Below are 23,156 nucleotides of genomic sequence, written 5' to 3'. Positions count from 1 at the left end.
GTTGCCCCCTGTTAGCAGCTGTCCTTCCTTGGAGCACTTTTGGTAGGTAATGACCACTGCATGCACCAGCTCATGAAACCTGCCTGATGTTTTGGACCTGCTCTGACCCGGTCATCCGTCTAGCCATCCCAGACCCCTCAGACTTGCCTATTTTTTGACTGTTTTTTTTTTATAGTGGTTTTAATGTTAAGTATAAATGTATAAAAAGGCACCATAGAGTGTATTGAGGCTTTAAGGCTTACAAATAAGCTGAATAACTCAAAATGCTCATGGAGGCCCCACCTCACAACCTGCCACAGGACACAGGAGGTGGGCCTACACATGGTCAGGCAGGTGGTCCTAATGTTATGGCTGAAATATGAAGGTGGCTGTGTGCAAAATGCACCCTCCAAGTGATATAAATAAGCTGGTAAAAATATAATACATCCAAGTAAACAAAGACTAGCAACCATTGGGGGCGGGCTCTGAGGAGCGCTCTGCGCCGCGATTGGTGCGTCTCCACCCCGCGTACGCTTCCACCATTTCCGCTGGGCGCCAGCAGTGCGCAGGCCCGGTGACCCGCAGCAGAATAAACCCGTTTAGCGCTGGATAAAATGGCCACCACGGATGCTGCTGGAACCCCCAGTCTCATGGAGGCGAAGACAGACTAAAATTCGCCCCCTCTCGGTGCGGGAAAGCGGCTCGGGAGGCTCCGAAAGACGCCGGATCCTCGACGGCGGGAGTTGGTGCTGTGAGCGGCCGCCTGAGCTGCGTGTTTACCGGCCGGTTAGTTAGCAGCTCGGCTAGGCTGCAGCTAAAGGCTGGTGCTAGCCCGCCTGCTCGGCTACTTTAGAGAGTTTGAGGGGGGGTAACGGGACCACCCGAGGGCCGAAGCGGTCATCCCTCCAATGGCCGACCCCAGAAAAGTCCCATTCGTGACTCTCGCTTCGTACAGCGCGACCCCTGAATCCAAGAAACGACGGAGGGAGGAGGAGGGCGAAGGCAACCCTCATCATCCTCATCCTCATCATCATCATCATCATCATCATCATCCTCCTCCTCCTCCTCCTCCTCAACACCACCACCAACACCACCTCCCGAGGGATGGAGGAGCTGGGGCCGGGGCTGCTGGGTTATTCGGGGCCGGGAAAGCCACAGCTACAGGCGGTGGCGGTGGCGGTGGCAGCGGCGGTGGCAGCGGTGGTGGCGGTGGCGGTGGCAGCGGTGGTGCTTCGGGAGATCCGGAGCCCACGGTGCGGCTGAATCTCTCCCTGTCCGAGCCGAGCGACCGCGGATCCGCAGAGTTCAGCTACAGCGAGCTGGTCCAGCAGGCAAGACTGGGGCACTTTACCTTTACAGCTGTTCTTCAGCCTGACCGTACTAACCTGGGACCTGCTGCCCTGGATGGCTCTTTGTAAAGTTTACAGGCTCCATTGTAAACTGGTCGGCTGTGTTTACTAACTAGAGCAGCATCTCTGAAGATCACCAGAGCTTTAATTCAACCCAAGAATGGCTTGAAGGAGGACTGGTAGAGCATGGGAAGCTCCAGCAGTGGTTTTGTAAAGTTTACAGGCCGTTGTAAAGTTTACAGGCCGTTACAGCTTCATAATAGGCTGCTGAGATCAAGTACATGGCGCTAGGAAAGTAGTAAAGTCTGCATTACATGTGTCAGGGCTGTGACTCGCTGGTCTAGATGGCGCTTTGTAAAGTTTACAAGCTTCCATAGATTCGTAATAGGCTTTGTTAGAGCATGGGACGCTCCAGCAGTGGTCAGTGTATCTCTTTGTAAAGTTTACAAGTTTCCATAGATTCATAATAGGCTTTGTTAGAGCATGGGACGCTCCAGCAGTGGTCAATGTATCTCTTTGTAAAGTTTACAAGCTTCCATAGCTCCGTAATGGGCTGTATCAGAGCATGAAAAGCTCCAGCCGTGGTCAACATAGCTGTTTGTAAAGTTTACAAGCTTCCATAGTTTCATAATAGGCTTTGGTAGAGCATGGGATGCTCCAGCAGTGGTCAAGGTATCTCTTTGTAAAGTTTAAAGTCTTCCATAGCTTCATAATAGACTGTTAAAGCATGGAAAGCTCTATTCGTGGTCTACATAGCTGTTTGTAAAGTTTACAGACCGTTACAGTTTCATAATAGATTGCTTGGCTGCTTAGATCAAGTGCTTGACTCTAGGAAAGTAGTAAAATCTGCATTACATGCGACTAGCTGGTCTAGATGGCTCTTTGTAAAGTTTACAAGCTTCCATAGCTTTGTAATAGGCTTTGGTAGAGCATGGGAACCCCCAACAGTGGTCTGCATAGCTGTTTGTAAAGTTTACAGGCTTCCATAGCTTCGTAATAGACTGCTTGGCTGCTTAGATGAAGTGCATGAAGCTGAAAAAGTAGTCAAATGCGCATTACATGCGTCAGGGCTGGGACTCACTGGTCTAGATATCTTTGTAAAGTTTACAGACGATCATAGCTTCGTAAAAGGCTGGTTGGCAGTGTTTACTAACTAGAGCAGCGTCTCTGATCATCTAAGCTTCAGTTCAAACCAAGAAGACCTCATTATGTAGCTGCTTAGTTAGAATGAGTGTGTTAGAGGATGGGACGCTCCAACAGTGGTCTAGATAGCTTACAGGCCAATACAGCCTCATAATAGACTGGTCGGCTGCTTAGATTAAGTGTGTTGGAGCAGAGAAAGGACTAAAATGTGCAAAGCAAGGGTTCTTCAGGACCATGGCTGGGACTGGTCTAGATATCTTTTTTTTTTGTAAAGTTTACAAGATTCTAGTTGGCTGTTTACTAACCAAAGCAGTGCCCAAGCCTTTGGAGATGCTTAGTTAGATCTAAAATGTGAATTGCAGGGGTATTTCAGGATCAAGGCTGGGACCCACTGGTCTAGATCACACTTAGTAAACTTTACAGACTGTCATAGCTTCATAATAGGCTGGTTGGCTCTGTTTACTAACTTGAGCAGCATCTCTGAAGACCCTCTAAGCTTCGGTGCAAAGCAAGAAGACTACAAGGGTTCTCCAGGACCAGTGCTGAGACTCACTGGTCTAGATGGCTCTCTGTAAAGTTTACAGACTTAATAATAGCCTAAATGTATGAATTTCTGATGGGACATGGTTGAAGATCAGCCTGAAACTGTTGAGGTTTTCATTGGAGGATAGCTGTGATGACTAGTGCCCAACTTGGCATATGCTGGAAAACAGCATTGGTGCACTGGTGTCATTGAGGTTCTCCGGATCAGGCAGGATTTAGGCATTGACCCATAAGAGCACATTAATTTTCCTGGTCAGGAAGAGGCAACAGCCAGCCCGAGCCAGAGTCCGTCCGGTCATCTCCCTTCATTCTGCCCCGTCTGGGTCGGTCTCTCTGTTCATCCCGTTTTTCTTCTTTGCGTTGTCTCCCATAGGCCAAGAAAGTTCCTTCTCAAGGGCTCACCCCAGCTTTGGACCCAAACGACCCGTTCGCAGACGAGGACCGAGAGAGGCGAGAGGTCGAAGCTCTGGCCAAGAAGTTTGAGAGTAAATATGTAAGTGTTGCTTTCGCATCGTGATGCTTCGCTAAGGAGGCTCAGTACTCTCACTTTTCTGGTGGTGGGTGTTTGGGACGCGCTGGTCTGATCTGGGCTGATACGGATGCATGATGTTGGTTATTTCTGAGAGGGTATAAATGCAGTAAAATGAATAATGCAGATATGGGGCCCGAGTCGTGCCCAGCAGACTAAGGCTGTCACTGATCAGAGGGTCGCTGGTTCGAATCTCTGTTATGTGGCTAGCCATTGACACAGGGCGACAGACAGGGCGACAGACAGGGCGACAGACAGGGCGACAGACAGGGCGACAGACAGGGCGACAGACACTGATTGGCCTTGCTCTCTCCAGGGTGGGTAGCTGGCGCTCTCTCCCCACATCGCTGGGTATGTGGTGCTTTACTGGTTGCTCAGTGATGATGGCTTGACTGAGTACAAATGGATGAAAAATATTAAATATTACATATAATAATGCAGATATTTCAGTGCAGTAGGCCAACGTTCTGCTCCTGGAGTTCAGTAAATCAATAATCAATAAATCTGCATGCATCGGTTTGAAGTATTGGTAAAAAATGGTTATTTATTTGACGCCAATATCATTGTGGTTTTAATATTATCATACATCCTTAACTGGGATTGGAAAACACCCTTCAGTATTTAAAAATTATTATTATTATTATTCAAACGAAAGACCTAAATAATTGCATTTGTTAAATAGCGTTCAGTACATCCTCCACACACCCCCCCAGAATATTATCTAGACTCCTCTAGAGCCGTGATTGGTCCAGATTCTCATAACACACGATAAAAAAAAAAAAAAAAACCTACGTTGTTATTGGTTAAAGAGATCATTTGCATATCTTAGCCCTCTGCAGTGTTAGCATACATTCACACATAGCAAGTTACAAGAGTGACAAGCTCTCCTCTGGGAGTAGCCGACCTGTAGCCACGAGCTGCGGCAAATAAGTTAAAATGGCTTTGCCCTCAGCGCCCGGAGTACATACATTTTCTGCTCCTTTAATTTATTATTTTTTGGTTTTATGGGGATGTTAGATGTCCATAAATGTAACCCACTGTGATAATCTGACAGGGCAACACAGGGAGAAAGAAAAAGAAGGACCGCATGCAGGACCTCATTGACATCGGTTACGGCTACGATGAGACCGACCCGTTCATTGACAACTCCGAGGCTGTGAGTACGGCCCACTTTTCAGCCAGTACGTCTGTGGTCATGTGAAATGGTTGATTTGCAGGTGAACAGTTGCTCAAACACAAGACTGGTTCACACAGGCAGCTGCAAGACCTTAAAAAATCACACACTATATGGACAAAAGTATTGGGACACCTGCTTCTAAAAAAGAGGGTTATTGAAGGGGAGGGGGAAAGTGTATCCTGCTACTGTCCAGAGAAGAAGGCTCTCTACTAGATTTTGGAGAAGGAGCATTGCTGTGTGTTAGCAAGGTCAGGATGTTGAATGATCACCACCCTAACTCATCCCATTCAACAGTACTGGGTGGATCACCACCACCACCACCACCACCACCATCCATCATTCCAGAGAACACAGTTCTTCCACTGCTCCACAGCCCCTCAATCTGCTCCAGAGATTCATGTAGCTATAAGTACATTTATTATAAGGGGTGTCCAAAAACATTTGGCCATATAGTTTTATGGTTGTTTTTGAGATGCTGGCCCTACTGTGTGTGAAGTAGTCCAAGACTAGGCTTAATCCCTGTATAAGGAATCAGCTCTTAGGGTCTGTAACTCCTTGCTGGTTTGCTGGTTGCTAACTTTGCCCCTCTCTTGTGCCCCATGCAGTACGATGAGCTTGTGCCTGCTTCACTCACCACCAAACTCGGAGGCTTCTACATCAACACGGGCACTCTGCAGTTTAGAGCTGCTTCCGAGTCCGAGGATGAGGAGGGCGGCAAGGACGGAAACCACTTCAAGGTTCACACGGTGTTCACTCGGCCCTCGGCCAGCATGCTTTAACAGTCTTAGGCTAGCGACTAGCTTAGCCAGTAACGTGCAGTAACGTTCTAGCCCCTGCTGAGGTTCCTGATCTAAGGCGTGGTTCTGTTTCCTTTGTAGAAACTGAAGGACGGTGAGGAGCGAGTCATTAAGAAAAGAAAGAAGAAAGACGGGTCTATGGAGGAGAAGAAACCCAGGAAGATCCGAGTACCAAAGCCAGGGTGAGTCTCTTCTAGATGAAGGCCGTTTTTATATCGTTTAAATATTACTTTATATAATAAAACAAATTAATATAGATATAAATGTATAAATTGCCATCGTCTCACACCAACGAATGAAAGTGAAAGGATCGGTTCCATGGATCGGCCTCATTATCTGAAACCCGATCCAGCTAATTGTTTAAATATCAGGTAACGATACCCGATCCTAATATCCGATCGGTGCATCCCTATGTGTGAATAGAGAAGGTAACTTTCCGGAGAATTCACAGCGGGTCAAGCTGTGCCTCTTGCATGTGCTACACAGGCGCAGAACCTTGCCAGAACCAGACTTAGCTGGGTCAGAGAGGCGTCCATCTTCTGTCTTTCTGTTCATCCGTCTGTCCAGCAGGAGGCAATAGAGGAACACGTCCCTGTTGGACAAGCCTCCTGATCTTCTCGGTGAAATCCTTAACGACCTCTCCTCCGTTCTCTCTCTCTCTCTCTGTGTTTCCTCAGGGTGTCGGCGCTGAACCGGCCCGAGAAGAAGAAGAGGAAGAAGCTGATGAAGGACTCCCTCTCGCTGGCGGCCATGATCCGCCGCTTCACCCGCGAGAAAGAGGAGATGAGGAAGAAGAACCCCGCACCTGCAGCCGCCCTCAAAGTCGCCCGCGGGCCGCAGAACACCAACAGAGCCTTGCTCAACTCCAACTCTGTCGCCCCAGGCAACGACCTCTCCATGGCCGACCTCACCAACGACCCCGCCGTGATGTCGCTGCTGGGTTCGGCCAACGACAATGAGATGCTCCAGGATCTGATGGGCGATCTGGACTTTGCTCTGCTGGATCCTCCCGAGCCCTCCAGCCCCGGCCAGGGGGAGAACGGCAGCGCCGGCGTCCAGAGAGGAGGCGCCGCTGGCCGAGTGCAGAGGACCGGTATCCTGCCACCTCCTCCGCTGCCGGAAGGCCTGCCAGCCCCCCTCACCAAGCGTATAGAGGACCTGCGAGCGGTAAGTGGAGAGCCTGGTGCTGGACAGCTCTGCTTTCTGATGGGAGGATGTGAGAAGAGGTTGAATAGGTCTGGAATCTTCAGTTTGAGTGAGTTTGAGTTTTGATCTACACTGTATGTCCAAATGTTTGTGGACACCCTTCTAATGAATGCCTGAATCGTCTAGCCCCTGTAGATAAGAAGTACTGCCAATAGAATAGGACTCCTCTGGAATAGATGAACAACATGAACCTATTGACCCCATGCTGCCTAATGCCAGGCCAGGCGTGGGCTAGTAGAAGGGTATAAAGCCCCCTGGAATTGAGCTGTAGAGCAGTGGAAGAACTGTGTTCATCCAACATCCTGACCTCACTAATGCTCTTGTAGTGGAATGCAATCAAATCCTCACAGCAATGTTCCACTAAAAATTTAATAGTAGAAAGTCTTCTTCCCTGGACAGTAGTTACAGTTACAGTTACTCCAACAGAAGCAGGATCAGCTCTTTTTAATACCCTTGATTTCAGAAGACCCAACGAATTAGCAGGTGTCCCAATACTTTTGTCCATATAGTGTATCTCGCTACCTTTTATTGATGTGGTGATTTCAGGAAGGCTTGAATGTCCATGATCAGATGTGTTGGAGCAGTGTGTCTCAAGCCTTTCTCCATACAGGTGAATAGTGGAGCACAGAGGAGGGAGGATGAGGATGAGGATGAGGATGAGGAGGAGGAGGAGGAGGAGGATCAGTAAAGAATAGAGAGACAGGTAGAGAGGACTGTGACTGAGGTAGGGAGGGAAGCAGAGTGAGGGACAGCGAGTGAGGAGCAGTCCAGGAAGTGGTGGAAAGAGGTGGGTGGAGTGCAGTAATTGGACAAAAGTATTGGGACGCCTGCTTGTTCATCATTTCTTCTGAAATCAAGAGTATTATAAAGAGTTTCTCCTGCTTTTGCTGGAGTAACTGTTTCTACTGTCCAGGGAAGAAGGCTTTCTACTAGATTTTGGAGCAGCGTTGCTGTGAGATTTTGATTGCATTCCGCAGCAACAGCGCTAGCGAGGTCAGGATGTTGGATGATCACCACCCCAACTCATCCCATCCAAGAGTACTGGATGGAGCTCCACCACCATCCATCATTCCAGAGAACACAGTTTTTCCACTGCTCTGCAGCTCCTCAATGCTGGGGGGCTTTATACCCCTCTAGCCCACACCTGGCATTAGGCAGCTGATGGGTTCATGAGTGAGTGAGTGAGCGAAGCTTTAGGTGGCTGAGAAAGTTGTAGTAACATCTGGTGACTCCAAACTTTTGAACAGTAGCATGTCAGTGTTGTTTGATGCTTTTTAATGATTGTGTGTTTGTGTGTGTGTGTGCGTGTTCAGGCGTCCCGGCAGTTTGACATGGAGGGAAGGAAGAAGTTCTTCACGCTGGACATGAACAACATCCTCCTGGAGTGAGTTTTTTTGTCCCGTCCTCCCAGGACTAATGCACACTAACACTAAGACCCGGGGGCCCAGGGTGTCACGGGTTCGCATCCCAAGTCATGCCACTTTGCCATCAGCAGCCAGAGTGCACAATTGCCCGTGCTCTCTCTGAGTGGATAGATGGCGCTCTCTCCCCTCATCACTCTTAAAGTGATGTTGGGAGCCACAGCCGTCTGTTAGCTGCTGCGGTGGAGCCGGTCCTGGGGACCCGGCGCTGTCCTCTCAGCTGTCTGACAGTGCTGCATAGGTGGCAGTTCTGGCTGTACGTGTATCGGAGGAGACGTGTGTTCTTACCCTCCTAGTGTCGGAAGCATCGCTTCTGCTAGGGAGAGCTACGAACCTGTGGGATAATTGTCAGACCAAATCGATGAACGTAAATTGGTAGTTTGGTAAATGAAATGAAAGGTGCATGAGCAAGTCTAGTAATAAACATCAATTAGTTGTTGGCTACGTTAGCCGTGTAGCTCTAAAAACGTCTTGGCTACATCTGATATCATGGGGAAATTGTGAGCTTTGTTCAGCCCAGGTTCACCTTAAAGCCATAATTATACATGATCTATATCATTTATAAAATGTAGAATAAAATTTATCATATATAAAATTTCATATATATAAAATGTAATATATTTATTTATTTGGTTATTGTTTATATTTTATATATATATATTTATATATTACACTATTAATACACAGTTTCAGCTGATCAATTGCATCTGGAGTCAGTGATGAATCATGTTAATTTGGATATTTTGGTGAATATTCCTTTTGTTTTTATATTTATGTGATGCATTATAAATCATAGTTAATATAAATGAAAAAATATAAATAAATAATTAAACTCATTATGAATTAGAACAGAAATCAATTATATTTTTTTCTGTTCTAATTTATTTCAAATGTATAATGTGTTTATTTATATTTTTCCATTTATATTCATTTTGAATGATTTATAATGTATCACATAACTTATTTATTTATTATTTCATTTCTACTTTAGATTTATGTATATTTATTTAATATTATTTTTATTTTATTTTTTTTTTTTTTTTTGCCTGCAATGTGTATTCCCCTGACTGTAAGTGTTGTGTGAAATAACTGAAGCAGTTCATTAACCAGATGTTTCTCCACACCTCTGGGCAGTATCGAGCTGCAGGTTCAGGAGCAGCGGGCTGAGGTGCGTGCCGCTGTGTATTCCCACCTGGAGGCCTTCGTCCCGTGCAACAAGGAGGCTCTGCTGAAGCGCCTGAAGAAGCTGAGTCTGAACGTGCAGGACGACAGGCTGAAGAACCCCCTGCTCAAACTCAAGCTGGCCGTCTGCAGTGCCATGCCCGAGCAGATCGCTCGCTACAACATGGACTGCATGGCCAAGGTGGCCAAGTAAGAGCTTTCTCAGCTTGTGTCTGTGGTGGGTTGGGAGGGGAGTATCTGCTAAACGCAGCGTTTACCGCTTTAACGGATGAAGCTGCAGACAAACTTAAGCAACTCTGAGGAGAGTGTGATGGTCCAGAAATGCAGTTAGCACCATGCTAATTAGCGTGTTATAAACATCAATTAGTTGTTGGCTACATTAGCCGTGTAGCTCTAACCACGTCTTGGCTGATTGGCTGCTGATCTGATTTCATGGGAAAATTGTGAGCTTCGATCGGCTATGGCTCATGGCTAAGGTCAGCAAAGCAGCGCGGGTTGACCTTAAAGCCATAATTATAAATAAAATAAATATTATAATATATTATCAATTAAATAAATTAATAATTAATTTAATTGATAATATATAATTCATAATAAAAATAATTAAAGTAATACGTTATATAATAAATATATTTAAATCAAATTAAATAAATGTACATATAAAAAAAAAAAACCCTTCGTAATTCATAACTATAAATCCAATTAATTTCTCTGTATGAAATTCCAGGCAGATGTCGGAGGACGGGGAGAGGAACGGGTCAGAGGATGAGGACGAGGAGAAGCCAGGTAAACGGGTGATGGGACCGCGGAAGAAGTTCGTGTGGGACGATAAACTCAGGTAAGGAAGCTGAACCTGAAGCCAGGTCAGACCCCTTCTCCGGCCTGAAGCCTGTCTGCATACTTATGGACAGTAAGAATCTTTCTCTCTGTGTGTGTCGACAGGGCCCTGCTGTGTAATCTGGTACGAGTGAAGCTGGGCTGTTATGAAGCGGAGGGCCAGAATTCCCCCTCTCCTGAAGACTACCTCAAAGCCTTTATGGAGACAGAGGTGAAGCCTCTCTGGCCTAAAGGCTGGATGCAGGCCAGGTTAGTATGGGACAGACTCTTGGTTCAGAAAGCTGAAGTTCTGAGGTTACGCATTTGCTTCAGTGGTAGTGGGTCTTAATTCATAATGCATACTAAACAATTCATACTGGATACAGAATAAATTATAGTGGGTCCTGATTCCTCCTAGTGAACATGAGCCGTTCATAGAGGATACAGAACAGTTAATGGGAATACTGAATAAATCATAGTGGATTGTAAGTAGAGCTGGACGATATAATGATATTTTATCGTATCGTGATAAATTTATGTAGTTACGGTAAGCTTCTCTAAGCATATGGAGGAGACTGTTAGTTAATAAACACTGAGCAGCTGCAGGTTTCATTACAGTGTAATTAGACTGAAGGGTTAATTAGATGAGGAGCAGCAGATGCGGAGTATAAATCACTGTGTTCAGTACAGGAGAGGATCTGAATAGTAGTTTATAAGAATTTGTTGCTACTGATGTTTTTAATATCGTGATAAATATTGTGTATGTCTTTACATATCATGATGCAGTATTTTCACCGTATCGCCCAGCCCTAATCCTAATATCGTGTAAGTCTTTACATATCGTGATGCAGTATTTTCACCGTATCGCCCAGCCCTAATCCTAATATCGTGTAAGTCTTTACATATCGTGATGCAGTATTTTCACCGTATCGCCCAGCCCTAATCCTAATATCGTGTAAGTCTTTACATATCGTGATGCAGTATTTTCACTGTATCGCCCAGCCCTAATCCTAATATCGTGTAAGTCTTTACATATCGCGATGCAGTATTTTCACCGTATCGCCCAGCCCTAATCCTAATATCGTGTAAGTCTTTACATATCGCGATGCAGTATTTTCACCGTATCGCCCAGCCCTAATCCTAATATCGTGTAAGTCTTTACATATCGTGATGCAGTATTTTCACCGTATCGCCCAGTAATATTTCACAGTAAACATGAGCAATTCATAGTGGATGCTGAGTGATTCACAGTGATTCAGGAATCAAATGTCTTAAACTTGAATTAAACTTGAGGGTCTGAAAGGTTGGGTGCAGGAGTCCTGGGCATGGTTTAATGAGCTGCAGTTTTGAGCTTTAGTGTGTGGGCGCGTGTTTACTGTGGTATTGTCCTGAAGTCGTTCAGAGATGGAGATGCTCAGCACTCTCACTTCCTGTCGTGTGTTGTTCCCAGGATGCTGATTAAAGAGAGCCGCATGGCCCACAGCCACCTCACAGGAAACACGTGAGTCGACTCTTTTGCTCCTCATAAAACGACACCCTGATCTCACCAGGGTTCTCTTACAGTAAAAAGAAAGAGCATGTCTGCCTCCAGTATTGAAACAGGGTCTGTACGGGTCCTGGCTCAGCTCCCCGGGAGGCACCGCAGCAATGTCTGTGTCTGTCTGTCTGTCTGTCTGTCTGTCTGTCTTCACTGCACGGATGGAATTAAAGCGGAAGCCAAATTCAGTCTGTCACAAAAAGGTCACAAATGGTCAAAATGCTTGTCTTGTCTTGTCCCGGAAAACCTGGAAAGTCATGGATTTCAGCATGTTCATTTCCCAGTACTGAATAGTCCTTGGAAAAAAACAAAATTGAAAAAAGTATAAATTTACATAATAATATAAAACACGAACTTTTATAGTGGCATCATTTTTCACATGACCAATCGCCGCCCGTATTTCAAACGGTCATTGACCGCACAGTTTTGACCGTGTGTTATGTTGTTAACTAGCTAGCCTGGGCGGTCTTTCAGCTGCCAGCGTGGACCAAACATTCCCATAAACGAATTACGGGGAAATGTTTGGTCCTGAATTTTTTTTTTTTTTTTTTTTTTTTTTTTTTTTTAGTTATTTGGTTAAAAAGTTGTGGAAAATCCTCAAATTTGGTTAAAGTGTGAACCCTGTGAAAAGGCCTTTGATCTCTGATCTTGGTATATATGATGTGAAGTATTTGAGCTAAACAGACTGTAAGGAAGCTTTCCTGGTGGTGAAGGCCTGTATTCCATTCTTCTTGTTTCAGGGTGAAGAAAAAGATGGTCCCCTCTCCAAAAGTGAAACCAAAAGTAAGTAAGGCTTTATTTATTTATTTATTTATTTATTTATTTATTGCAAATCAAATTAGAATATGAGCACACACATTAAAGAGGAGGTAACAGGCACACAGGAAGGAAAAATTGACGGGATTGTGTTAAAGTGGCTGATGATGATGATGATAATAATAATAATAATAATAATAAATTACTGAAATTAGTTACTTTTTTTTTTGCAGTTTTTGACTTCCCATAATGGGAATCTGCTTTGTAATTTGAGTCATGCACACAAGAATCAGTTCTTTTCTTGATACTTTAAGCATTAAAAATATGCTTATATTTATTTATTTATTTATTTAAGTTCTCATTTTGTCTTCTAACAAAATAAAGGCCCCGAAATGTATATTTATCATAGATTTGTAGCCCAATCAATTTGAGTATTTTGAGTGACATGCCAAACATAAGCCCCTCCCTCTCTCCGACTACTTTTCCTCTAATAGGCTGCCCCCAGATACCTTGTTTGCAAAAGTTTTGAAACTTCTTATTTTCTCTCCACCAGTCTCAGGATGGTGTGTGGATCCAGCAGCCGTCTGCGTCCATGGAGACGGGTCTGCAGCAGTCTGGTCTGCTGCCTCGGCCACTGTCCCCCTCCGAGCCCATCTGCCTTTCGGATTCTCTGGACGAGGATCTTGGTGGAGCCCCGTCTCTCGACTCTATCTCGCAGGCGCTGGCTCTGCTCAGCAGCGCTGCCAAGGGTCTGATTCAGTCTGACAGTCCAGCGTCTCCCGAGGGCCCCAAACCCACTGGCCCAATGACCCCTCACCCCTCCACGACCCCGCTCGCCAAGAAGACCAGCACCACTACTGCCCCGTCTGTGCCGCTGCCCACGGGCAGCCCTCTTTTCGTCTCATCCTCTTCCCCTTCTCCCACCATCTCGCGTCCTTCCTCTGTCTCCGTGTCCTCTTCCCCCGCTGTCAGGAGTGAGGGCTTGGCAGGGACGAAGGTCGGGACGAGCGCTTTGTCTCAAGCGCAGAGACATTCCCTGATGACGGTCCAGCGCCCTGTCGTTACCAACAAGGTGAACCTGCCCGCTACGCCGTCACCACCGAAACCGAGGCCGCCGCCCACTGCCTCGCCCCTCCTCCCCCCTCACAAGAGCTTCAACTCGCCTGTGGGAAAGTCGCCCATGGCCACGCCCTCAAGCCTCCACAAGTCTAGCAATAATAACAGCGGTCGTATCGGCGACGTCAGCCTGGCAGCGTCGGCTTCATCTCAGGCTCGGCCAATCTCCACTTCTACACCCTCTTCTTCTTCCGCACCTTCATGCTCTTCCTCGCTCCTCGCTGCCAAATCGCCACAGGCCTTACACGCGCCGCAGGCCAAAAACGAGTCCCTCCGCCCAGCACCCTCCCCCTCACCCGCTCAGCCAAAACCACAGCATCAGCAGTCCAACTTCATCACCCCCATGCAGGCCACGCTCACCAAATCACCCCACAGCTCCAACTCCCCCATCCTCAAACTCACCCCCCGGGTAGCGGTCCCCAGCGTGGCTACAAGCTCTCCTTCCCCCTCCCCCTCCCTCAGAACGTCTACATTACCCAACATGCACCAGTACTCCTCTAAAAGTCCGGCCTTCCACGCCGGCTTCTCAGGTGTCGGGGCCGGTTACAGCTCCCCAGTAGGGCAGCAGAAGAATTCGTCTCAGGTGAACAGCGGCAGCCTCACAAGCACTCCCTCCTCCATCACCAAGTCCCCGGCAACCAGCGCTTCGCCCGCCGCTGGCTCTGCCAATCACGGGTCACGGCAAAGGCCCGCAGGCGGGGCGAATCAGGGCACTAAGGCGTTGGCGTCGGTTTCCTCAGCATCGGCATCTCAGCTACCACAGGTAAGGCGTGTAGCTTGTATGGGCACGTAGTTGCCAGCCATGAGGACACCCTCCCGATTCCTGGTCTGACGTTCTGCCTTCTTCCTCTGCAGGTGTCGACGTCCAGTGGGGCTCTGCTGGGTTCAGGGGCCCCGAATTTGCCACTGGGGTTCGGGATGCTTGGGGGGCTGGTGCCTGTCTCTCTGCCTTTCCAGTTCCCTGGCCTGCTCAACCTCCCCACGGCCACAGCGACCGCCGCAGGGGCCAGCTCTGCTAACCCTACCAGCTCAGGATACACTCTACCCCCCAGTGAGTCTGCCTCTCTCTCTCTCTCTCTCTCTCTCTCTCACACAGTTATATCAGTGTACAGGAAAGCAGGTTGCGCCTGGCTGAAGACTCTCCACAAGGGGGTGCTGTTGCTACTCTAATAGCTTTTAATGGCCTCTTTGTATTTTCCTATTCCACCTTAAATGATGCAGCAGTTGCATACGCTCGTTAAGGTAACCACTGAGCCATTTAAGGTGGAATACTATTATGGTAAGAACTTGTATAGGCATTGGGGGGCAGCTCCATGGTAACCCTTGCTGCTGTGGTCTTGTGAGGAAAGCAGACTGACCGCATTCAGGTCCATGTAAGTGGAAGTAGTGGCAGAACTGGGAACGTTTGTAGCACCGCAGGAACTGAGCTGTCCTGCTACCTCTGCGTGGAGCTCTGTGGTGCAAAGTTTCGGTAGAGGAGGAGGAGGATTGATGAACGCATTTCCCCTTAAATTCAGTTTCGTGACCTTTCTCTTACAGATGTTTCCCTTAGCGTAACACAGACTGTCCCAAACCACTAGTGAAGACAGTTAGTGCAACACCTTTAGACGTATATGGAGATAATTTAGCCAATCCAGAGAGAGCTGGTCAGATCTTACTGTATGATCCATGTTCTGCTGCAGCGAGTCTGATTAAAGCCAGTGTAGAAATCCAGTCCGACACAGATAAAATGTGAGATTTTTAAAATAAATGAATTTATTTTTTGTAGAGGAGCTACCGAAGCTAACAAAGACTAGCCGAGCTACCGACACTCTGAGCGCCACAGTGCAGTTCCTCACGGGAATTCGTGGCTCCAGCAGCTCATGCTCTGCAGGATGATGCGTTACCAAAGCAACAGCTAATGTGGCATCCAGTCCTGCCCTCGATCGATATTGGTGATCAGCTGATCGTACTATAAAATGATCTGCAGTGTGTATTGGGGCCAAACACTCTGATGGGGGGTGGGATTGTGGTGAGCGAGTCATCTACCCACCCAGAGAGAGCCCGGCCAGTTGTGCCCTCTAGGGCTCCGCTGCTGATGGCGGGCAGGCAGCAGGACCCAGCGATCCTCGGGTCTTAGTGGCGGCGCCTTAGTTCGCTGAACCAGTTTCAGCTGCCATCATTTGTAGTACGCCGGCAGCGTTGAAACCACAGCGCCAGCTAGTGTCTAGCACTTGACAGCGCGCTGTAGCTCAGTCACACTGTGTGTCTCTGTCCTCTGGCTTGTCTCTTGTGCTGCTGTTGGTTCATGTAGTGTTTTGATCTGCTGCTAGCCTGTTTGTATTTCTCATCAAACATTTGATTCATTTTGTTCATCCATTCTTCCTTTCTCACTTTTTACACCTCTTCCTCTTTCTCCTCCTCCTCCTCCTCCTTTCTTTCTCACCCATCTGCTCATCCGTCCCTTTTACCGACCCCATCGTCCTCCCACCTTCGTTCCCGCCCCTCCTTCCTCCGCTTAATCTGTCCATCCTTGTCCTCACTGATCACTTTACTCGTTTCCCAAATGTCTGCCCTCTTCCTCCTCCTCTCTCTCTCTCTTTTCTCTCTCTCTCTCTCTCCTCCATCTGTCTGTCCATCCTTCCTCAGATTTGTTAAAGGGTCTCATGTCAGGTGCTCAGGCTGCTCTGCCTCCTCACTTGCAACTCGCTTTCTCAGGTAAACAGTGGCCCTCCCCTCCGTCGCTCTCTCCGTACACCTCCCTCCTCCCTTTTAAACCCCCCCCGACACCCCCTCCGCCCCTCTCACTGCCTGCCTGGTGGCTGTCTCGTGTCTCGTCTGTCCGGTGGTGGTTGCATGTCTGTCTGTCTGTCTGTCCTCCTGTAGCTGTTTCTAGTCCTTTTTTGTTTGTTTGTATATTTTTGGGATCCGTCCTAAATGTTAAGTGTCGTCTCCTCCCCCTCCCCATTTTCTTTTCTTGCCTTTTTGAATTATGAAATAAATCTGCATTTCTGAACTGATTCTCACGATTCTCTACTTCTTCCAGATGTCACTCAAAGCCAGGGCGGGGATGTGAAAAGGAAGACGCTATGACCTCACCCAGGACCTGACTGCTGGACTCTGACTCTCTCTGATACAATGTGGGCATCAGGGTGGCTTTCATGCTGAAATGGACATAACCAAGGGGGGCCCTGACCACACATGCATGGACTGCTGGCTTACCTAATAATAAGAATGGATCCATTGTTTTTTGGTTTGTTTTTTTTAATATTGACGGAATTAATTAATAATATTGTCATTGGAATGGATGATATTTTTTTTGCTAATGTTTACACAGACAGACCTTAATCACTGTGGACAGGGAGGGAACATTTGCGTATGTTTTTTTTTTTTATTATTATTATTTTTTTGGTGTGTGTTGATCTCTGAACCACTGAGTGAATTGTGAATGCTTTAGCTAGAGAATGAATGAAAGGACGATTGAATGAACGATTGAATGGATTCATCCATCCCTCCCTCTCTCAGGTGTAGGTCAGTGTCTCTCTCTGGTGCTGTTCCCAGTGGAATTATAAATAAGCCCCTGTTGAACAAAAATTCATATTTTATATCCAAATGAAAGTGGGGACTTGTGGAAGGGTAGTGGGTGGTGTGGGGGGGCGGGGAGGGGAGGGGAGGGGAGGGGAGGGAAGAGTGGGGGTGGGGGGGAGAATTTGTATTGTACTTGAATTTTCAAATTTTGTCTACTTAAGCTCCACACTAGCTAAATAAAAGCATTAGTTAGTCCCAGCAGCGTCTTTTCAGGATCACCGTGCTTCTGAGGGATGGAGTCTTCCTCCAGAGTCTGGAGGAAGAACTTGCGATTGCCCAACAATGGACACTCGGGGTGTTCTCAGACCCGGGAGCGCTTGCTCTAAGAGGTTTGGGCCAGAGAATTGATCTCCGGTCCTCCCGAAATCGTTGCTCTGGAGTTCGCTCAGTCAGACTCGGAAGCTGTCCGCTCCCGGTGCGGCGTTTGGGGCTGCTTGATTGGTTCATTTTGTCATGTGACTGCAGGTGTTGCTGCAGAGTGGAAGGCCAGGACTCTACTCTACCTACGGCTCTTTACCGCTGGAGTGTTTTGTGTCCAAGAAAAATTCCTAGAAAGCAACAAAGACGTGAACCTGGGAATAGCATTTAGCGAAAATGCGTGCAGAAAGGAATCGGCCCGTACAGAATTCCTCAGTGTGAAAACGAAGCAGCAGTGATAAGCCCCGCCCCCAAACCAGCCCACAAATGGTCCTGGGTGCTGTTTTATGTATTTGGCACAAATGTAAAAACACACTTAGACAGTCGTGCCACCTGAAAACCTCGTCCATGGAAAGTCAGTCTGGGAATGCTTTAACATGCACTTCATGATTTGATAACTGCAGAAAGTCAGATTTCGTTGGTAATCTGATCAGCGAGTTTACGTGTGTTTGAGTAATCGGATAAGGAAAAAATATATATATAAATCCAGGTCTATGTCTTTCCAGCTCTGTTTATCAGATTTCTAAGCCTTGCTCTGATCTGAGAGTGGAATTGGAGGATGCTGTTTACATGAGCACTTGATTAATCTGTAGGAATCTGATTATGATTGACTTAAGTGTGTGTGTGTAAACACACTTAGTCATCAGCAGGACTCCTGATCCAAATCGCTTTACAGCTTTGAGGTTTTCCAAAAATTTTGAAGATGGAAGAGGTCCTTCCGTTTTCAAGATATTTTACCTGTCAGAAATGTTCCTACATTTTTATTTAGTCTAAGTAGGGCTGCATTCAGAGAAGCACGATTACATTACTTAAGACAGGTGTGCCGTTCAGGGGCCCCATAAAGATGCATTGCGACTCAATCTGTTAATGTTTATATTGGTATCTGCAGACCTGTGCACTGATAATACAGGGCTGTTTGCCATTGGCTAATTCTCTGTATATCTGCATGTGTACTACACTGGGTGGGTGTTGTAATTCTTGGGTGTTTGAGGCCCCCCAGCCATGCAGTACTGGTCTCTTCCTACTTGGCCTATCTCTCTGAAGCACTAGGTGATGATATAAGGAGGGAGGGGAGGGGAGGGGTGTATAAGGGGCTACAGTGTATTGCGGTAGGAGCACTGCAGTGAGGGTGAGGGCCTCAGAGGTCTTTAGTTAAAGACGTGGTAGAAAGTGGATTCAGGACTCCTTACAGTGCGAGACTGCTCCAGTATAAAAACATCATACACACACACACACACACACACACAGTAGCCGAGCAGGAATCGTGCTGTTGCTATAAAGACAGAACCTCCTATCTCCAAAATGGTACTTTTTAAGGAAGAACGGAAGGGATGGATTTTTGATGCAGCAAAAATAAGAAGGGGTGTTTTATAGTCTCAGATCATTCTGAGGTGGATCTGATACAAATCTGGTTTCTAGCAAAACTTAAAATGCACCACTTTGGCTACGTTCACACCTCAAGTCGAAATCTGATCTTTTTGGTCATGTGACACAGAGAATCTGACATTTTCAGTCAGGCCACAGTCTGAACAGCTGGATCGTCAGTCCAGCTCAGCTCCTTTGTGTGTGAACTGTTCAGACGAATGGCAGATAAAGGTCACATTTAGATTTGGGACACTTCCCCTGCTGTGTGAACGCAGCCTGTGACGAGCTGCACCCCGCCGGCTTGTTGACGGTGTATTCCCTGAAAGATGATGAAGCAGAGACCCTCAGAAGAGACAAAGGGGCCAGTATGCTTTAATTATTACACCCCTTCCCCTTTCACTGAAGTAACAAAACTATTCAATTCATCATAATTCAAAGGAACAGCTACTACAAAGAACAGCTTCCAACTCTCCATCAATCGAGGGACCGCGACGGTACTTTTCACTGTACGGCAGCCTGAGCGAGCAAAGCAGGCCTTTAACTGCACATGGTGAGAGCAGAACCCTTGGTCAGGGAAACGCCGGACATGGAGGCTCTTTGGAAGTCTATATTGTACTGTGTTGTGGGCAGGACCCACCCGGAAGCATCGGTTGGCATAATCACTCAATTCAGCGTCGAGTGTTTCAATATTTTACCCTTTAATTCAGGTGACATGGGAGGAGGAGGAGGAGGAGGAAGGGGGGGGGGCTGAGATACAAAAAGAAAAGAAAAAAAAAAAGAATCAAGGTGTGATGTCAGTGCAAATACAATAAACACCACAAATAATTACTATCTTAATAATAATAAATGCTCAAATTACACTTTTAAAAAGCATCTGAATCACCGTACGTCGCTGCAGCTGGCGTAAACTGCAAACACTAAAAATTAGGAACCTATAAACAAAAAGTTTTAGGAAAAAAAACAAACAAACAAAAAAAAACCCAAAACCAAAACAACAAAAATACGCTGTAACTTTTTTTTTTCGTCGGCTGCGTGTTCGGGTGGCCTGGCAGTCTGGAGAGAGGGTCCGACGGCTGCTCCTGTGAGTCTATTTGACCAGCGGTCTGGTTTTGTCGTCGTCTCCGCACTGGTGAGCTTTGTATTTTTTCACCTCTGCCATGTACTTAGACCAGGCGTCTCCTTTACCTGCCTCAGCCTGCAACACACAGCAACATCAGAGAACTGGTCAGTCAGGAGGACAGGCCCTGCTCTGAAATGAGGACAATTTAAGATTATTCGTTATAATCCCAGACCCAGACCTTAAGGTTTAAATCCCAGGCCTGACCGGGCATTCCTGGTTGTGTCCTTGGACAATGCATTGCTGCGGTCCTGCAGTTAAGCAGCCCAACAACAAATGTCCCTCATAAGGGGCTCAATAAGGCGCAGCTCTACCCTCCAGAGATACGAGGTCTATGCATCTGAAAAGGTTCTAACTGCATAAGCAAGTAAGTCCAACACTCCCCAGACGTGCTCTATCCCAGCACACCACGAGATGCCACATGAATCATCGGAGGGTGCCAAAAAGCCCTGGAGGGCTCCAGTCCACCACAATGTGGCCCGATCTCTGCTCACCATGCTGGACCGCAGCCCTCCAGGAGCTCGGGATAGAGGAACGGCACACCGGCACAAAGCGCTCAGGCCCGACTCACCTCCGAGTCCAGTTTCTGCTTCTTGGCGACCATGCCAGTCTTGAGGGCCAACTTGGCGCCGCCTCTCCGCTTGCCCACCTGGGTTAGGGGGAGAAGACTGAAACCGTTATACGGGCCATTTTTGAAGGAGGCCTGCCATTCACTTAGGACAGCATCTACAGTAGGCTTCACCCGCCCCAACAGCGAGAAAAGAGACCACCCAAACAACAAACAGCAGCATGTCCCACCCCACCCTCTCACTACTAATGCCTTACAACACCTCAAATAGTCCCCCCATCATCTTCAACCATCATCATCATCATCAACACTCTTCATGGTGGGCCATTTCTAAGCATACTGAGCACTAGGGGGTGAAATGGGGGGCTGCCGTTTCTACTCTCTGGAACATTTTGGATGTGAAAAGCCTGGTTTCTTAACAGTTTCAGCATGAAGTAATGTAACTTAGCGCGGCTGTCACCGGCTAGAGCAACTGCCAAACCCCTTACAAAGCTGGCCACGTTAAACGTCTTCTTGGCCTGGGACGACTGTCCAGCGTCCGCACTGTCCTTTTCGGCCTTCCCGTCCTCCTCCAGCTGCTTTTTCCTTCTCTCCTCCTCCTCCATCTTCTTCTTGAACAGCTCCATGAAGCTGCCGTCGTTGGCGAACGCGTTGCCGCCGGCGGTGGCGGTGGCGGCAGCGGTGGCGGCTGGCGCTGCTTCGGGGCTGGCGGGCGACCCGGGCCCTCCGCTGGAGTCGCTGCTGCCGCTGCTGCTGCCACCGCTGCTGCTGCTGCCACTACTACTATTATTACTACTACTCTTCGGCTGTTTTTTGCTGCTGCCTCGTTTGGCCTCCATCGCAGGTGGAGATTTTGGGGGGGGGTGAAGCTCAGGACAGGAGGAGTCTTTTAAACATCCACAGGCGGAACCTTCGCGCCCGTGTTCGCGTTCCCAGCCGAAATTGGTTCCGACTACCCTCACTAAATCTCCAGGCAGCCCAAATGTCCTCCTGGGACCTTCTAGGATGTCCTGGGAGCGTTAACGCTCAGTAAAACAGCGGGCTCTGTGTTTTTAGGAGGTCTATGAGGCGTAAGCGTCCCGCAGTCCGCAAAAAGCCCCAGACACACGGGCGGGCTCCCCCAGCACGCTCGGTTCTCCCCGGAACGAACCCCAACAGGGCGTCTGCGCGTCACCCGGCGGCGCTCTGCCCCTCTAGCCTACCTAAGCGCGCCGTGGAGGGGCTTAAAATTCACGCAGCAGCGGAGTTCAGAGCCGAATTCCCCCAAAAACACGTTAGATTTTGTTTTCGCTTCGTCGCCCGTCGACCATCTTGACTTTCTTCTGCGGTCGTGGGAACAAAGGCGGGGTGAAGCGCCGCTGATGTCCGTGCTGCCCCCTGCAGGTCTGACGGAGACTCGCAGCTACAGCGCGGCAGCTGGCCGGAGGCTGGAGCTGCAGCTGTTATGATCACAGCAATAACAAGAGATTGCCTGTTAAACGAATTCCCAGTGTTGCTAGGCGGTTGCTATGGTGATCAAAGTGGGCGCCAACGGTCTTGCTAGTTGCTTTTCATGGATTGCTATGGTCTTGCAGATTCACACACAGTACAGTAGTATATCAGGTGGTTGCAAACTGCATGGTTGCAAATGGTTGCTAGGGTGTTAAAGTGGATGATATGGTATTCCAAGTGGTTGCTTGGATGCTGAAACATTTAATATGGTATTCCAAGTGGTTGCTAGGGTGCTGAAGTGGATAATATGGTATTCCAAGTGGTTGCTAGGGTGTTAAAGTGTATGATATGGTATTCCAAGTGGTTGCTTGGATGCTGAAACATTTAATATGGTATTCCAAGTGGTTGCTAGGGTGCTGAAGTGGATAATATGGTATTCCAAGTGGTTGCTAGGACGGTGAAGTGGTTAATATGACACTCAGAATGGTTGCTAGGATGCTGAGGTGGATGATATGCCATTTCAAAATGGTTACTAGTGTGCTGGGGTGGTTTATATGGTATTCCAAGTGGTTTTGGAGGTGCTGAAGCATTTGATATGGTACGCCAAGTGGTTGCTAGGGTGCTGAACTGGATAATATGGTATTCCAAGTGGTTGCTAGGATGCCGAAGCATTTGATATGGTACTCCAAGTGGTTGCTAGGGTGCTGAAGTGGATAACATGGTATTCCAAGTGGTAGCTAGGATGGTGAAGTGTTTAATATAACAGTCAGAATGGTTGCTAAGGTGCTGAAGTGGATGGTCTGGTATTCCTAGTGGTTGCTAGTGCGTTTACATGTATGATTTGGTATTTCATGTGGTTGTTAGGACACTGAAGCATTTAATATGGTACCCCAAGTGGTTGCTAGGGTGCTGAGGCTGATGATATAAACCATGCCAACACACTAGTATATGGTATTGCAAGTGGTTGCTAGGGTGCTGAAGTGGATGATCTGGTATATTTAATGTTTCCTCTACTGATGTTTCCAAAACTGAAGGCACTGAATTGCTAAGCTGAACCAGAGCTTCTCCCTTCCTTTTTTCCAGGAGTAGAGCCGGACCTGATCTCATCCCTCCCACATCAACAAATGTAACATCTGTAAC

At 47.5% G+C, this 23,156-nt stretch overlaps 2 protein-coding genes across 3 annotated transcripts; one reads left to right on the top strand and one right to left on the bottom strand.

Moving 5' to 3' along the window:
* Positions 1–587: 587 nt before the first annotated feature.
* ubn2b (ubinuclein 2b) lies at positions 588–17,124 on the top strand. 2 transcript variants are annotated; one of them, XM_072675147.1, is made up of 16 exons: positions 588–1,310; positions 3,388–3,507; positions 4,598–4,699; positions 5,326–5,457; positions 5,599–5,699; positions 6,195–6,684; positions 8,037–8,107; positions 9,279–9,515; positions 10,054–10,164; positions 10,269–10,412; positions 11,593–11,643; positions 12,420–12,462; positions 12,989–14,314; positions 14,407–14,602; positions 16,180–16,248; positions 16,577–17,124. In XM_072675147.1, the coding sequence occupies exons 1-16, from the start codon at positions 888–890 to the stop codon at positions 16,621–16,623; spliced, it is 3,663 nt and encodes a 1,220-aa protein (XP_072531248.1). In that variant the 5' UTR covers positions 588–887; the 3' UTR covers positions 16,624–17,124. The 2 variants fall into 2 exon arrangements, with proteins under 2 accessions (XP_072531248.1, XP_072531249.1); XM_072675148.1 differs by lacking the exon at positions 16,180–16,248.
* Positions 17,125–19,581: 2,457 nt separating this feature from the next.
* Positions 19,582–21,938, bottom strand: trir (telomerase RNA component interacting RNase). Its single transcript, XM_072675151.1, has 3 exons — positions 21,074–21,938; positions 20,589–20,666; positions 19,582–20,095 (listed from the first exon to the last, which is right to left on the bottom strand). The coding sequence occupies exons 1-3, from the start codon at positions 21,422–21,424 to the stop codon at positions 19,988–19,990; spliced, it is 537 nt and encodes a 178-aa protein (XP_072531252.1). The 5' UTR covers positions 21,425–21,938; the 3' UTR covers positions 19,582–19,987.
* Positions 21,939–23,156: the final 1,218 nt, after the last annotated feature.

Source organism: Salminus brasiliensis, chromosome 3 (genome assembly GCF_030463535.1).
Source record: "Salminus brasiliensis chromosome 3, fSalBra1.hap2, whole genome shotgun sequence".
Lineage (NCBI taxonomy): Eukaryota > Metazoa > Chordata > Actinopteri > Characiformes > Bryconidae > Salminus > Salminus brasiliensis.
This window is presented reverse-complemented; position numbering and strand designations above follow the sequence as displayed.

Bases quoted from the DNA above. Each gene is read 5' to 3' on its own strand.
- ubn2b (XM_072675147.1), top strand. From the start codon at position 888: ATGGCCGACCCCAGAAAAGTCCCATTCGTGACTCTCGCTTCGTACAGC. The intron at 5,458-5,598 runs GTTCACACGGTG...TTTCCTTTGTAG, and splicing joins AGGACGGAAACCACTTCAAG to AAACTGAAGGACGGTGAGGA. The intron at 5,700-6,194 runs GTGAGTCTCTTC...GTGTTTCCTCAG, and splicing joins ATCCGAGTACCAAAGCCAGG to GGTGTCGGCGCTGAACCGGC.
- trir (XM_072675151.1), bottom strand. From the start codon at position 21,424: ATGGAGGCCAAACGAGGCAGCAGCAAAAAACAGCCGAAGAGTAGTAGT. The intron at 20,667-21,073 runs GTAAGGGGTTTG...CCCCTAACCCAG, and splicing joins CGTTTAACGTGGCCAGCTTT to GTGGGCAAGCGGAGAGGCGG. The intron at 20,096-20,588 runs GTGAGTCGGGCC...TGTGTGTTGCAG, and splicing joins AGCAGAAACTGGACTCGGAG to GCTGAGGCAGGTAAAGGAGA.